This window comes from Trachypithecus francoisi, unplaced genomic scaffold, assembly GCF_009764315.1.
Source record: "Trachypithecus francoisi isolate TF-2019V2 unplaced genomic scaffold, Tfra_2.0 Lachesis_group12, whole genome shotgun sequence".
NCBI lineage: Eukaryota > Metazoa > Chordata > Mammalia > Primates > Cercopithecidae > Trachypithecus > Trachypithecus francoisi.
The window spans coordinates 97,547,677-97,562,185 of NW_022681457.1; the positions used below are offsets into that span (position 1 = coordinate 97,547,677).

At 45.3% G+C, this 14,509-nt stretch overlaps 1 protein-coding gene across 2 annotated transcripts in view; it reads right to left on the minus strand.

Moving 5' to 3' along the window:
- The window catches only part of WDTC1 (WD and tetratricopeptide repeats 1), an 80,580-nt gene that overhangs the window by 23,511 nt on the left and 42,560 nt on the right, over positions 1 to 14,509 (minus strand). For both annotated transcript variants that reach the window (XM_033227604.1, XM_033227603.1), the window contains exons 4-5: positions 2,268 to 2,314; positions 1,120 to 1,231 (exon numbers count right to left, since the gene is read on the minus strand). In XM_033227604.1, coding sequence (XP_033083495.1) covers positions 1,120 to 1,231; positions 2,268 to 2,314 — 159 coding nt within the window. The remainder of the gene's footprint in view (positions 1 to 1,119; positions 1,232 to 2,267; positions 2,315 to 14,509) is intronic.

A 14,509-nucleotide genomic window follows, 5' to 3' on the forward strand; every position in this document is an offset into this window, starting at 1 on the left:
CACCTGGCAAGTGGACAAGTGCAGGGACAGGACATTTACTCATCTCCTCCAGGGGCCCACTCTACATTTTTCAAAGAGCTCTAAGCATTAGACAGTTCTTCCTTTCCTCAGGCCACATTTCATTCTGTGGACTTTTTTTTTTTTTTTTTTTTTGTTGAGACGGAGTCTTGCTCTGTCGCCCAGCTGGAGTGCAGTGCCGGATCTCAGCTCACTGCAAGCTCCGCCTCCCGGGTTTACGCCATCTCCTGCCTCAGCCTCCCGAGTAGCTGGGACTACAGGCGCCCACCACCTCGCCGGCTAGTTTTTTGTATTTTTAGTAGAGACGGGGTTCACTGTGTTCGCCAGGATGGTCTCGATCTCCTGACCTCGTGATCCGCCGTCTCGGCCTCCCAAAGTGCTGGGATTACAGGCTTGAGCCACCGCGCCCGCCATTCTGTGGACTTATAGTCACTAGTCCTAGGTCTGTTTTCCGCAACAAAAAACCCGTCTCATGTCATTTCCAGGGCTTCAAAAGAGTTTCAAAGGTCTGAAGACACTTGTAAGTCCCCTTCTCACCTCTCTTTAGCTCAACTGTCCTCCTCCAACAAATCAAAATATTCATTTCCTATGAAGAGGTAGAACAGATAAAAGCACTGGGCACAGACTTTATTTTTATCAATTATCTCATTGAACTGTCACATCAACCCTGTAGACTGTTATTTCCTTTTTAAAAAATTCATTTGTTTACAAATCTGGGAGATTTTCCTTCGCTGCTTCCTTTTTCACAGATGAGCAAACAGGCTCAGACAGGTCAGGTGATTTTCCCAGTTCACACAATGCCCAAGAAGCAGATAAGGGAGTCAAACCCAGGTATGCCTGCTCTCTAAGTTCATGTTCAGAACCATTCCCCCACCACTACCATTCACATAAAGATAAATTCATCTAGAATTGGCCTCTTAGCTCTAAAAGAGGAAGAAGAACATGGAAGAGAAATGAGGTTTCAGGAATCACCAACAGATACTTAGATCATAAGGTTGTCTGTGACCCTAGGCGGTATATGGGACACACACATACCAACATGGCGTGGCCACAGCCCAGCCCAGTCACTCTTGTGCTTGCTCTGTGGCTTGTCCTGCTCACCTTGACAGAGAAGATATTTGCAGTGTGTCCCGTGTGCATGGAGAGCAGCTTCTTGTGGTGCAGCGGGTCCCACACAATCGTGTGCTGGTCGTCGGAACCAGAGGCCAGCAAGCTGAAAGCAGAGTGAGGGATTGTAACCTCTCCTCTAATTCCTAGGCTCCCTTTCCCCATCCCATTTTCTAGGCTACAGAACTTGAAGAACAGTAAATGTCACAGAATTTAAGGATGCCTTGTAAACAGCTGATTCTCTTCTTTGTCCTGAGAAATTTCCATTATTCTTTTTTTTTTTGAGACAGAGTCTCGCTCTGTAGCCCAGGCTGGAATGCAGTGGCCGGATCTCAGCTCACTGCAAGCTCCGCCTCCCGGGTTTATGCCATTCTCCTGCCTCAGCCTCCCGAGTAGCTGGGACTACAGGCGCCTGCCACCTCGCCCGGCTAGTTTTTTGTATTTTTTAGTAGAGACGGGGTTTCACCAGGTTAGCCAGGATGGTCTCGATCTCCTGACCTCGTGATCCGCCCGACTCGGCCTCCCAAAGTGCTGGGATTACAGGTGCGAGCTACCGCGCCGGGCCAATTTCCATTATTCTTAAACACATTGGCTTATTAAAAAGACAGGGTTTTGGGCCGGGTGTGGTGGTTCATGCCTGTAATCCTAGCACTTTGGGAGGCTGAGGTGGGTGGATTGCCTGAGCTCAGGAGTTTGAGACCAGCCTGGGCAACACGGCAAAACCTTGTCTCTACTAAAAATACAAAAAATTAGCCAAGAATGGTGGCACGTGCCTGTAGTCCCAGTTACTTGGGAGGTTGATTAAGGAGAATCGCTTGAGCCTGAAAGGCAGAGGTTGCAGTGAGCCAAGATCATGCCATTGCACTCCAGCCTGGGTGACAGAGCGAGACTCTGTCTCTAAAAACAAACAAAACAAAACAAAACAAAACAGGGTTTGGATGGTCATCCAACTTTCCATCTATCTGAGATTAATTGTTTAATTGTGTTGAAAATTATGGGCTAAACTGAAGAACAGCAGAGAGCAGCAGTCTCTCTTCATTTGGGTCCACTCTTTTCCTTGGATCCACTCAGGAGGAGCTCCCTTGTTCCACCCTCCTCACTTCCTTCCCCAGCACCCTTGAGGGGCTCTAGCTCATACTTACTCTCCTTTCTCATTCCACTCCAGACAGTTGACACATCCTGAGTGACCCTGGGGGAGCAAATGAAAAGGGACAGGAAGAGAGTTGGTTAGGGGTTCTCCTGGGGAACTCAACACCAAGAAGTGGAACTGAACAGGTAAACCAGTCTCCATTTTCAGTATTTTCCAAGTGCATGTGAGTGGCCAGAGTGGACTTAAAACTGACTAGCCTGTAATCCCAGCACTTTGGGAGCCGAGGCGGGTGGATCACGAGGTCAGGAGATCGAGACCCTCCTGGCTAACACGGTGAAACCCCGTCTCTACTAAAAATACAAAAAACTAGCCGGGCGCGGTGGTGGGCGCCTGTAGTCCCAGCTACTCGGAGGCTGAGGCGGGAGAATGGCGGGAACCCGGGAGGCGGAGCTTGCAGTGAGCCGAGATCGCGCCACTGCACTCCAGCCTGGGCGACACAGCGAGACTCCGTCTCAAAAAAAAAAAAAAAAAAAAAAAACTGACTAGCATCTTTTTTTTTTTTTTTTTTTTTTGAGGCGGAGTCTCGCTCTGTCGCCCAGACTGGAGTGCAGTGGCGCGATCTCGGCTCACTGCAAGCTCCGTCTCCCGGGTTCACGCCGTTCTCCTGCCTCAGCCTCCCAAGTAGCTGGGACTACAGGCGCCCGCCACCTCGCCCGGCTAGTTTTTTGTATTTTTAGTAGAGACGGGGTTTCACCATGTTAGCCAGGATGGTCTCGATCTCCTGACCTTGTGATCCGCCCGTCTCGGCCTCCCAAAGTGCTGGGATTACAGGCTTGAGCCACCGCGCCCGGCCTAGCATCTTACAATATATAAAGTTTCATATTCATGATCTCACTTGATACTAGGTACTTCTGAGCCATAAAGGATAGGTTTCACTGATTCCATTTTGCAGAAAAGTAAACTGAAGTTCAGACAGTAGAAATAAGTAAAAGTGAGATCCAAACATATTTCTGCTTTTACCATTAGGAGTATGTCAGCCAGGCACAGAGGCTCACACCTGTAATCCTAGTGCTTTGGGAGGCTGCCCAATCTGCTTGGGGCAGATTGCTTGAGCTCAGGAGTTGGGATCAACCTGGGCAACATGGTGAAATCCCGTCTCTACAAAAAATACAAAAATTAGTTGGGTGTGGTGGCATGTGCCTGTAGTCCAAGCTACTCGGGAGGCTGAGGTGGGAGGATGACTTGAGCCTGGGAGGTGGAGGTTGGAGTGAGCTGAGATCGCACCGCTGCACTCCAGCCGGGGCAACAGAACCAGACCGTGTCTCAAACAAAACAAAACAAAACAAAACAAAACAAAACAAAAACAGAAAAAGAGATATGTCTGAAACAGTACCTTCAAGGCACAGCCTCTCAGCCACAGAAAATTTGCCAGGAAACATTCAATCCAAGGACAGCCAGTTAACTAGAAGGCTAATCTTTTATTCACCCAGCAGTTTTTTTTTTTTTGGAGACAGAATCAGGCTGGAGTGCAGTGACACGATCTCTGCTCACTGCAACCTCCACCTCCTGGGTTCACACCATTCTCCTGCCTCAGCCTCCCGAGTGGCTGAGACTACAGGCGCCCGCCACCACGCCTGGCTAATTTTTTGTATTTTTAGTAGAGACAGGGTTTCACTGTGTTAGCCAGGATGGTCTCAATCTCCTGACTTCATGATCCGCCTGCCTTGGCCTCCCAAAGTGCTGGGATTACAGGCGTGAGCCACCACACCTGGCCTTTTTTTTTTTTTTTTTTTTTTTGAGGCGGAGTCTCGCTCTGTCTCCCGGACTGGAGTGCAGTGGCCGGATCTCAGCTCACTGCAAGCTCCGCCTCCCGGGTTTACGCCATTCTCCTGCCTCAGCCTCCCGAGTAGCTGGGACTACAGGCGCCCGCCACCTCGCCCAGCTAGTTTTTGTATTTTTAGTAGAGACGGGGTTTCACCGTGTTAGCCAGGATGGTCTCGATCTCCTGACCTCGTGATCCGCCCGTCTCGGCCTCCCAAAGTGCTGGGATTACAGGCTTGAGCCACCGCGCCCGGCCTTTTTTTTTTTTTTTAAAGAGACAGGGTCTCACTATGTTGCCCAAGCTGGTCTTAAATGCCTGGCCTCAAGCCACTGCCCCTACCTCAGCCTCCCAAGTAGCTGGAACTACAGGTGTTCGCCACCGTGCCTGGCCTTCTTCCCTCTTTACTCCTTGTCCTGTAAAGAATCTCATCTGAGGTAAAACTCATTTCTTCCCAGGTTCTCTACTTATATACATTACTGCTTTGTTCAAGCCTGCCAGATCACTTGCTGATCTAAGGTCTTTTACCTTCCCATGGCATGTGGATCAAACCTCACGCATGACTCTGGTGTCTCTGGTCAGAATCATCTCTGCCCTTAGTGCTCTCATTTTTCCAACGAGCTGTAAATTACTTGTACCAGGGGTGGGGGTGGATGGAGTGGGGCAAGAGGTGATGTCGCAGCTTCACTTTGGAATCTCCCGGAACACCAAGGACCTTGAATGACCACCACTTATTGAGGGCTTACAAAAAGCAAGGCACAGTGTCTAACTTAGCACTTGTGGTGGCAAAATATGGCCTCCTACAGATGTTCATATCCTAATCCTCTGAAACCTATGAATATGTTATTTTAGGTGGCAAAAGGGACTTTGCAGATGTGATTAAGGTTAAGGACCCTGAGATGGGAAGATTAGCCTAGATTATCCAGGTGGACTCAATCTAATCATATGAATCCCTAAAATTGGAGTATAGTACCTTTCCTGGTTGCAGAGAACTGGAGAGATGGAGGTATGAAAGAAACTGGACCTGCTGTTGCTAGCTTTGAAGATGGAGGAAGGAGGCAGGGAGCCAAGAAATACAGCAGCCTCCAAAGCTCAGAATAGCAAGGAAATAGAGTCTACTCTATAGCCTCCAAAAGCCTCATGCCTGTAATTATAGCACTTGGGGAGGCTGAGGTGAGTAGATCACCTGAGGTCAGGAGTTCAAGACCAGCCTGACCAACATGGCGAAACCCCATCTCTACTAAAAATACAAAAAAATTAGCTGGGCGTGGTGGTGCACCCCTGTAATCCCAGCTACTTGGGAGGCTGAGGCAGGTGAATGGCTTGAACCCGGGAGGTGGAGGTTGCAGTGAGCTGACATCGCACCACTATACTCCAGCCTGGGCAACAGAGTGAGACACCCTCTCAAAAAAAAAAAAAAAAAAAAAAATTAGCTGGATGTGGTGGTGTGCACCTGTAATCCCACTTAGGAGGCTGAGGTGGAAGGATAGCTTGAGCCCAGTTTCAGGTTGCAGTGATTGTGCCACTGCACTACAGCCTCCAACCAACCACTCCAGTCCCTGGTAACCATGATGCCACTTTCTACTTCTATGAGACCAACTCTTTAAGATTTCAAGTGAGACCATACAGTATTTGTCTTTCTGTGCCTGGCTTACTTCATCTAACATAATGTCCTCGGAGTTCATCCATGTTGTTGTAAATGGTAAAGATTTCCAGGGCCTTTTTTTTTTTTTGAGACAGGGTCTGGTTCCATTGCCAAGACTAGAGTGCAGTGGCATGATCACGGCTCACTGCAACCTCCTCCTCCTGGGTTCAATAAAGCTTGACTTTTAATCGTGATGTCACACTACTTTTATTTTACTTAAAGCTGTCTTAAAGCATTGCACTGGGCTCAAGGAGACATGACTGAATCAGACAAACACATATTCTGTCCTCAGGGAATTGGTGAGATTTTGCTTTCTCCCCCTCTTCTCCAAACCTGTAACATTAGCTTTCCCCCATGTTACTATGATCTCCTCACAAGCATCACTTCAAATGGCTTATAGAGGCTGGGTGTGGTGGCTCACATCTGTAATCCCAGCACTTTGGGAGGCCGAGGTGGGCGGATCACCTGAGGTCAGGAGTTCCAGATCAGCCTGGCCAATGTGGTGAAACCCCTCTCTACTAAAAATACAAAAATTAGCTGGGCGTGGTGGCATGCACCTGTAATCCCAGCTACTCAGGAGGCTAAGGCAGGAGAATTGTTTGAACCAGGGAGGCGGAGGTTGCGGTGATTGCCGTGAACTGAGATCACGCCGTTGTACTTGAGCCTGGGCGACAAGAGTGAAACTCTGTCTCAAACAAACAAACAAACAAACAAACAAAAAACCCAAAACCAAAAAACAAATGGCTATAGAATATTCATCCAAAGATTAAGCCATATTTATTCACTTCTCCCTTAGTGTTGTACATTTAGGTCAGTTCTGATTTTAGTGAGTCAATGTATTTTAAAAATCCAATGAGAAAAGAACATTTACAGTGACTAGGCAGCCCAGACTAGGCCCAATGCCATAATTTTTGGCATTTGACCGAAATATTTAAAATCTGTATTATAAATCATGCTGCTCAGGAAGTTCTGATGAGTAGTCATGTTGTGGAAAAGTGTTTTAAAACGGGAAACGTTATTAATAAATACAATTTAGTAGATAGCAATCAATAAAAAAGTGGGGTCCACAGAGAAAAATAAGTCATATAGGCAATAAACAGGCAACTCATTTATTCAATACTCATTATTTATAAGGTAATGAGAGAAAAGGGAATAAACAGTAGGATAACACAGGTCCATGTTTATAGCAACAAGAGACAAAGTTCTACCATAATAGAAAAAAAAAGCCAAGTGCAGTAGCTCACACCTGTAATCCCAGCACTTTGGGAGGCTGAGGTGGGCAGATCATTTGAGGTCAGGAGTTCAAAACCAGCCTGGCCAACATGGTGAAACCCCATCTCTACTAAAAATACAAAAATTAGCCAGGTGTGGTGGCGCATGCCTGTAGTCCCAGCTACTTGGGAGGCTGAGGCAGGAGAATGGCTTGAACCCAGGCGGCAGAGGTTGCAGTGAGCTGAGATCGCACCATTGCACTCCAGCCTGGGCAATAGAGTGGGACTCCATCTCAAAAAAACAAAACAAAACAAAACAAAAAAACAGGCAGCTGGGTACGGTGACTCATGCCTGTAATCTCAGCACTTTGGGAGGCCTAGGCAGGTGGATCACCTGAGGTCAAGAGTTCAAGACCTGCCTGGGCAACATGATAAAACCCCATCTCTACTAAAAATACAGGCCAGGCACGGTGGTTCACGCCTGTAATTTCAGCACTTTGGGAGGCCGAGGTGGGCAGATCACCTGAGGTCAGGAGTTACACACCAGCCTGGCCAATATGGTAAAATCCCATCTCTACTAAAAATATAAAAATTAGCCAGGCATGGTGGTGCACACCTATAATCCCAGCTACTCAGGAGGCTGAGGCAGGGAAAAAAGGTTGAACCTGGGAGGTGGAGGTTGCAGTGAGCCGAGGTAGCACCACTGCACTCTAGCCTGGGCGACAGAGCGAGATTATGTCCCAAAAAAAAAAAAAAAAAAATTAGCCAGGTATGGAGGCTCACGCCTATGGACCCAACTACTCAGGATGCTGAGACAGGAGAATCGCTTGAATCTGGGAGGCGGAAGTTGCACTGAGCCAAGACTGTACCCCTGCACTCCAGCCTGTGTGAGACAGAGAGAGAGACTCTGTCTCAAAAAAAAAAAAAAAAAAAAAAAGGCCGGGCGCGGTGGCTCAAGCCTGTAATCCCAGCACTTTGGGAGGCCGAGACGGGCGGATCATGAGGTCAGGAGATCGAGACCATCCTGGCTAACACGGTGAAACCCCGTTTCTACTAAAAATACAAAAGAACTAGCCAGGCGAGGTGGCAGGCGCCTGTAGTCCCAGCTACTCGGGAGGCTGAGGCAGGAGAATGGCGTAAACCCGGGAGACGGAGCTTGCAGTGAGCTGAGATCTGGCCACTGCACTCTAGCCCGGGCGACAGAGCGAGACTCCGTCTCAAAAAAAAAAAAAAAAGAGTGTCAAGCAATTCAGTAGAAGGAAAGAACAGTCTTTTCAGCTCATGGTGCCAGGACAAGTGGATGTCCACGTGTAAAAGAATGAAGTTGGATCCCTACCTCACACCATACATAAAATTAATTCAAATGGATCAAAGACCTACATATAAAATCTAAAACTATAAAACTCTTAGAAGAAAACACAGGTGTATATATTCATGACCTTGGATTAGGCAATGTTTTTTAAGACATAATACCAAAAGCACCAGTAACAAAAGAAAAAGTTTAGTTGGGCATGGTGGTGTGTGCCTGCAGTCCCAGCTACTCAAGAGGCTGAGATGGGAGGATTGCTTGAGCCTGGGAGGTTGAGGCTGCAAACAAGCAAACAGGCAACATTCTGGATTTGACCCACTGGCCATAAATTGCTGATCTGTGATTTAAAGGACAGTCCTCACGAAAGGAAATCTCTCACAAAGTCAGATCCCTGCTCCATCTTTTATTTTTTATTTTATTTTATTTTATTTTTGAGACAGAGTCTCACTCTGTTGCCCAGGTTAGAGTGCAGTGGTGCAATCTCGGCTCACTGCAACCTCCACCTCCTGGGTTCAAGCAATTCTCCTGTCTCAGCCTCCCAAGTAGCTGAGATTACAGGTGCCTGCCACCATGCCTGGGTAATTTTTTGTATTTTTAGTAGAGATGAGGTTTCACCATCTTGGCCAGGCTGGCATCTTTTTCTTTAAACATGACTGTTTAATGAACTTGGTATCTAGTTTACTTCTCTGAAATGGTATTATCTTTAAAAGCTCTGACAAGTGTTTGTTAGAATAAGGTTACACTATGTCTATGGAACTGCTCTCATCTACCAAAGTTATTCAAAAAGGAAATCAATCTAGTTTCATATGACTTGTTTCCATAAATTCATAATTTGAATTTATGCTAAAATGATATAAGAAACAAAATGGAAAAAGCAAGCAGGACAGATTGTAAAGGTAAGACAGATACATAATGTTTGCAATTGTTTAAAGATAATATGAAGAAAACTAATAAGGCAAGAGAATAAATCCACCAAGCCAGGAACTATCTATTAAGCCATTTTTAAAACAGACACATGGTTGAGGCAGAAAGGATATGAACTCTGGAACCAGATAAGCCTGATATAAATCTTTTAAATCTTATTTCTACCACTTATCTGACCTCAGAAATGCTCAGTTTTACTCTGATTTGTAAAGTGAGATTCCTTTCTTCTTCTCTCTACCATGCAGCCAAGAAATCCCACAAGTGAATGAAATAGCAGGAATCAAAGTGTGATCACAACTTCCAAGGTGATCTTGGAAGATCCCTGGTAATACATACAAAATGAAAGCAAGCAACTCCCCAAAAAAGTGAGGACTGCAGGCCATGGCTGGAGTCCCAGGATATTTGATTCTTGTCCAGTTGTGACAATAAAACTCATGAGATGAGCTGGCACATGTAACTAAAGAGGGATGTGGAATGCTCAGCAAAAATGTCCAAGAAAGTGGAAAGCTGATTGGGTCTTATATACTAGAATGGCTTAAAATTAATCCTCATTAATTTAAATTTAAGTTGTTTAATCTCAACCTCCCTTCTGGCTCTCTTACTTGGTTGCTGCCACTACAACAGTTCTTTGTATTTTCTTTTACTTTTAAAAAATGTTTTGTGGAGATGGGGTCTTGCTATGTTGCCCAGGCTGGCCTCAAACTCCTGACCTCAAACGATTCTCCTGACTCCCAAAGTGCTGGGATTATAGGCATGAGCCACTGTGTTCCAGCCAGTTCTTTGTATTTTATTTTGTTTTTTCTTTCTCTCTCTCTCTTTTTTTTAGACAGGGTCTCCCTCTGTTGCCCAGGCTGGAGTAAGTGGTATGATCATAGCTCACTGCAGCCTCAACCTCCTAGGCTGAAGCAATCCTCCCACGTCTGACTCCCTAGTAGCTGGGACTACAGGCGCACATCACCACACCTGGTTAATTTTTGTAGAGATGAGGTCGTGTTATGTTGCCCAGGCTGGTCACAGCTCTGGGCTCAAGTGATCCTCCCACCTCAGCCTCCAAAGTGATGGGATTACAGGTGTGAGCCATTGTGCTCAGCACTTTGTATTTTCCTAATGAACAACTTCAACTTTCTATTTCGAAACAATTTCAAATATAAAAAGTTTGCAAGAATAGTATAAGAATGCCCATATATACGTTTTACCTAATTCATAAATTAAATCATCTTTTTTCCTCTCCCTCCCTCTCCTCTTTCTCTTTCTCTCTCTCTCTACACACACACACACACACACACACACACACACACACACGTGCAAAGTACCTTTTTTCCTGAACCATTTGAGAAATCAGTTGTAGACTTCAGGACCCCTTACACTTAACTACTTCAGTGTATAATTCTTAAGAACATTGGTCATTCTTTTATTTAACCAGAGCATATTTATCAAAATCAGAAAATTTAACACTGATACAATACTGTTGTCTAACATATAGTCCATATTCAAATTTCACCAACTGTCCAACAATGTCCATTTTATTTTCCTCATTCAGAATCCAATCCAGGATCACACACTGTATTTAGTTTATGTTTTCTTAATGTCATTAAGAAAATTAGTCGTTTTCTCTGTTTCTTTTAATCTGGGACAGTTCCTCAGCCCTTTTTTGTTTCCTATGACACTGAAATTTTTGAAGACTATATCAACTTTTGCCCTGTCCCAGCCCTAGAATTAGTTATTTCTCCAAAGATCCCTGCTTCCTTTTAATAGAGAATGGTATTTAGAAACTAGCAACCCATAATTACTATGGTATCACTGCTTCTAAATTACCATTGTGTGGACAGAGCTGGAAATAATAGATAAATACAAATTTCTATATATGTAGTTTATTTTTATGTTTTTTAGAGACATTTATTTTATTTTTTTGTTGCCAAGACTGGGGTGCAGTGGTGCAATCATAGCTCATTGCAGCCTTGACCTCCTGGGCTCCAGTGATCCTCCTGCCTCAACCTCCTGAGCAGCTAGAAGTACAGACATGTGTCACCATGCCCAGCTATTTTTTATTTGTGGAGACAGGGGTCTCACTATGTTACTCAGGCTGGTCTCCAACTCCTGGCCTCAAGCTATACGTGCTTTTAAAATCATGAGTTTATATTGAAACAGGCTAATTCCAATCCAGTACCTCAGAGTTCTTCCTCATCTTTCCCTATTCCATATGTGAATTTCCCTTCTACATGAGAACTCTGGCTCCTAATAACATTGACTTCTTTATTCAATTCTGTAACATACACAAAGTGTTACAGAATTGCTACAGCAATACTACAAATGACAAATCTAATAAGTAGAGCTCAAGATTTCTTTGAAGTTCATTTTATCTTTATACTGAAAATATATACAAAGTATCTGGCCGGGCGCGGTGGCTCAAGCCTGTAATCCCAGCACTTTGGGAGGCCGAGACGGGCGGATCACGAGGTCAGGAGATCGAGACCATCCTGGCTAATACGGTGAAACCCCGTCTCTACTAAAAAAAATACAAAAACTAGCCGGGCGAGGTGGCGGGCGCCTGTAGTCCCAGCTACTCGGGAGGCTGAGGCAGGAGAATGGCGTAAACCCGGGGGGCGGAGCTTGCAGTGAGCTGAGATCCGGCCACTGCACTCCAGCCTGGGCGACACAGCGAGACTCCATCTCAAAAAAAAAAAAAAAAAAAAAAAACAAAGTATCACATTAAAAAATTGGCTGGGCATGGTGGCTCACGCCTCATCCTGGTACTGTGGGAGTACTTGAGAGGCCAAGGCGGGATCACTTGAGCCCAGGAGTTTGAGACCAGCCTGGGCAACACAGCAAAACCTTATCTCTACTAAAAAAATTTTTTTTTTTTTTTGAGATGGAGTCTCGCTCTGTCGCCCAGGCTCCAGTGCAGTGGCCGGATCTCAGCTCACTGCAAGCTCCGCCTCCCGGGTTTACGCCATTCTCCTGCCTCAGCCTCCTGAGTAGCTGGGACTACAGGCGCCCGCCACCTCGCCAGCTAGTTTTTTGTATTTTTTAGTAGAGATGGGGTTTCACCATGTTCGCCAGGATGGTCTCGATCTCCTGACCTCATGATCCGCCCGTCTCAGCCTCCCAAAGTGCTGGGATTACAGGCTTGAGCCACCGCGCCTGGCCAAATTTTTTTCTTTTTTTGAGACAGAGTTTCGCTCCTGTTGCCCAGGCTGGAGTGCAATGGCACCATCTCAGCTCACCGCAGCCTCTGCCTGCCGGGTTCAAGCAATTCTCCTGCCTCAGCCTCCCGAGCAGCTGGGATTACAGGCATGCACCATCTCGCACAACTAATTTTTGTATTTTTAGTAGAGACGAGGTTTCACCATGTTGGTCAGGCTGGTCCCGAACTCCCAACCTCAGGTGATCTGCCTGCCTCAGCCTCCCAAAGTGCTGGGATTACAGAAGTGAGCCACCATGCCTGGCCTATTTTTTATTTTTAAAAAAATTTTTTAGGCCTGCACAGTGGCTCACACCTGTAATGGAGTGACATGGAGAAACCCCATCTCTACTAAAAATATAAAAGTTACCAGGCATGGTGGTGCATGCCTGTAATCCCAGCTGCTCGGGAGGCTGAGGCAAGAGAATCACTTGAACCCGGGAGGCGGAAGTTGTGGTGAGATGAGATCACGCCATTGCACTCCAGCCTGCACAACAGAGTGAGACTCCATCTCAAATAACATAAAATAACATAACATAACATAACATAACATAAATAAAATAAAATACAAAAAGTAAATTACATGAGTCAGTTGGCATCCCACTTCCCAACTTTGTTGATTTAATTTTACTTTTTGAAAATATAAAGTCTCAACATGGTTCTAAAAGTAAACAGGCGTGGTGGCTCGTCCCTGTAATCCAAACATTTTGGGAGGCTGTGGCAGGCAGGTCACTTGAGGCCAGGAGTTTGAGACCAGCCTAGAAAACATGGTGAAACTTTGTCTCTACTCAAAATACAAAAATTAGCAGGGCATGGTGGCAGATGCCTGTCATCCCAGCTACTCAGGAGGTTGAGGCATATGAATTGCTTGAACCCAGGAGGCAGAGGTTGCAGTGAACCAAGATCATGCCACTGCACACCAGCCTGGGCAACAGAGAGAAGAGGCTCTGTCTCAAAATAAAAATAAAAATAAAATAAATAAATGTAAAAACTACAAAAAGGTCCAGAGAAGAGTTACTCACCTTTCTCTACTCTTCTACCTTATAGCTCCCACCCGCTGCAGTGACCAATTTCATTAGTTTCTCCTTATCCATCCTGTGCTTCTGTTTACAAAAACCATGCAGGTGCATATATCAATTCTTATTCTCCCTCCCTTGTTACAGCAAAATTGGCAAAAATTATATTAAAATGGCCCTCAAGCATATGGAATATATATTAAACTTCATTCATAAGATAAATGTAACTTAAAACTATGCTGAGACACTTTTTACTAGTTATAATAAAAAAAAAAATTCCAAAGCTCAACCAGTCTACTGATGAGTTATGGAAAAACAGGCACATTCATGCATTGCCAGTGGGAAGACAAAATGGAGCAACTTCCATGGCGGAGAATTTGGCAACATCTGTTTTTTGTTTGTTTGTTTCTTTGTTTTTGAGATAGGATCTTACTCTGTTGCCTAGGTTGGAATGCAGTGGCACGATCTCATCCCACTGTAGCCTCAACCTGCTAGGCCCAGGTGATCCTCTTACCTCAACTTCCCAAGTAGCTGGGACTACTGGCATGTGCCACCACATCTGGCTAATTTTTGTATTTTTTGTAGAGATGAGGTCTTGCCATGTTGCCCAGGCTGGTCTTGAACTCCTGAGCTCAAGCAATTCACCTGCCTCAGCCTCCCAAAGTGCTGGTATTACAGGTGTGAGCCACCACGCCCGGCCAGCAATATCTAACAAAACTACATACACATTTACCCTTTGACTAGTACTCTCACTTTTAAGTTTTCTACCCTAAAGATACATCTCCAGCAATACTAAACTACCTATGTATTTAATACAAGGTAGTTTGATTATAATAATAATTATTATAATTACAAACTCTTAGAAACAACTCTACATACCCACACATGGGAATTCAATGAATATATCTTGGTGCATCTACCCAATGGTGTACTCTACAGCTGTAAAATAATAAGTAAGGGCGGAAGGGCTGGGCGTGGTGGCTCCTGTCTGTAATCCTAGCACTTTGGGAGGCCAAAATAGAAGGAATGCTTGAGGCCAGGAGTTTGAGACCAACCTGGTCAACACAGCAAGACCCCATCTCTATTAAAAAAAAAAAAATACAAAAACCAGCCAGGCTATAGCGCGTGCCTATAGTCCTAGCACCTCAGGAGGCTGAGGTGGGTGGATTGCTTGAGCCTGGGAGGTCGA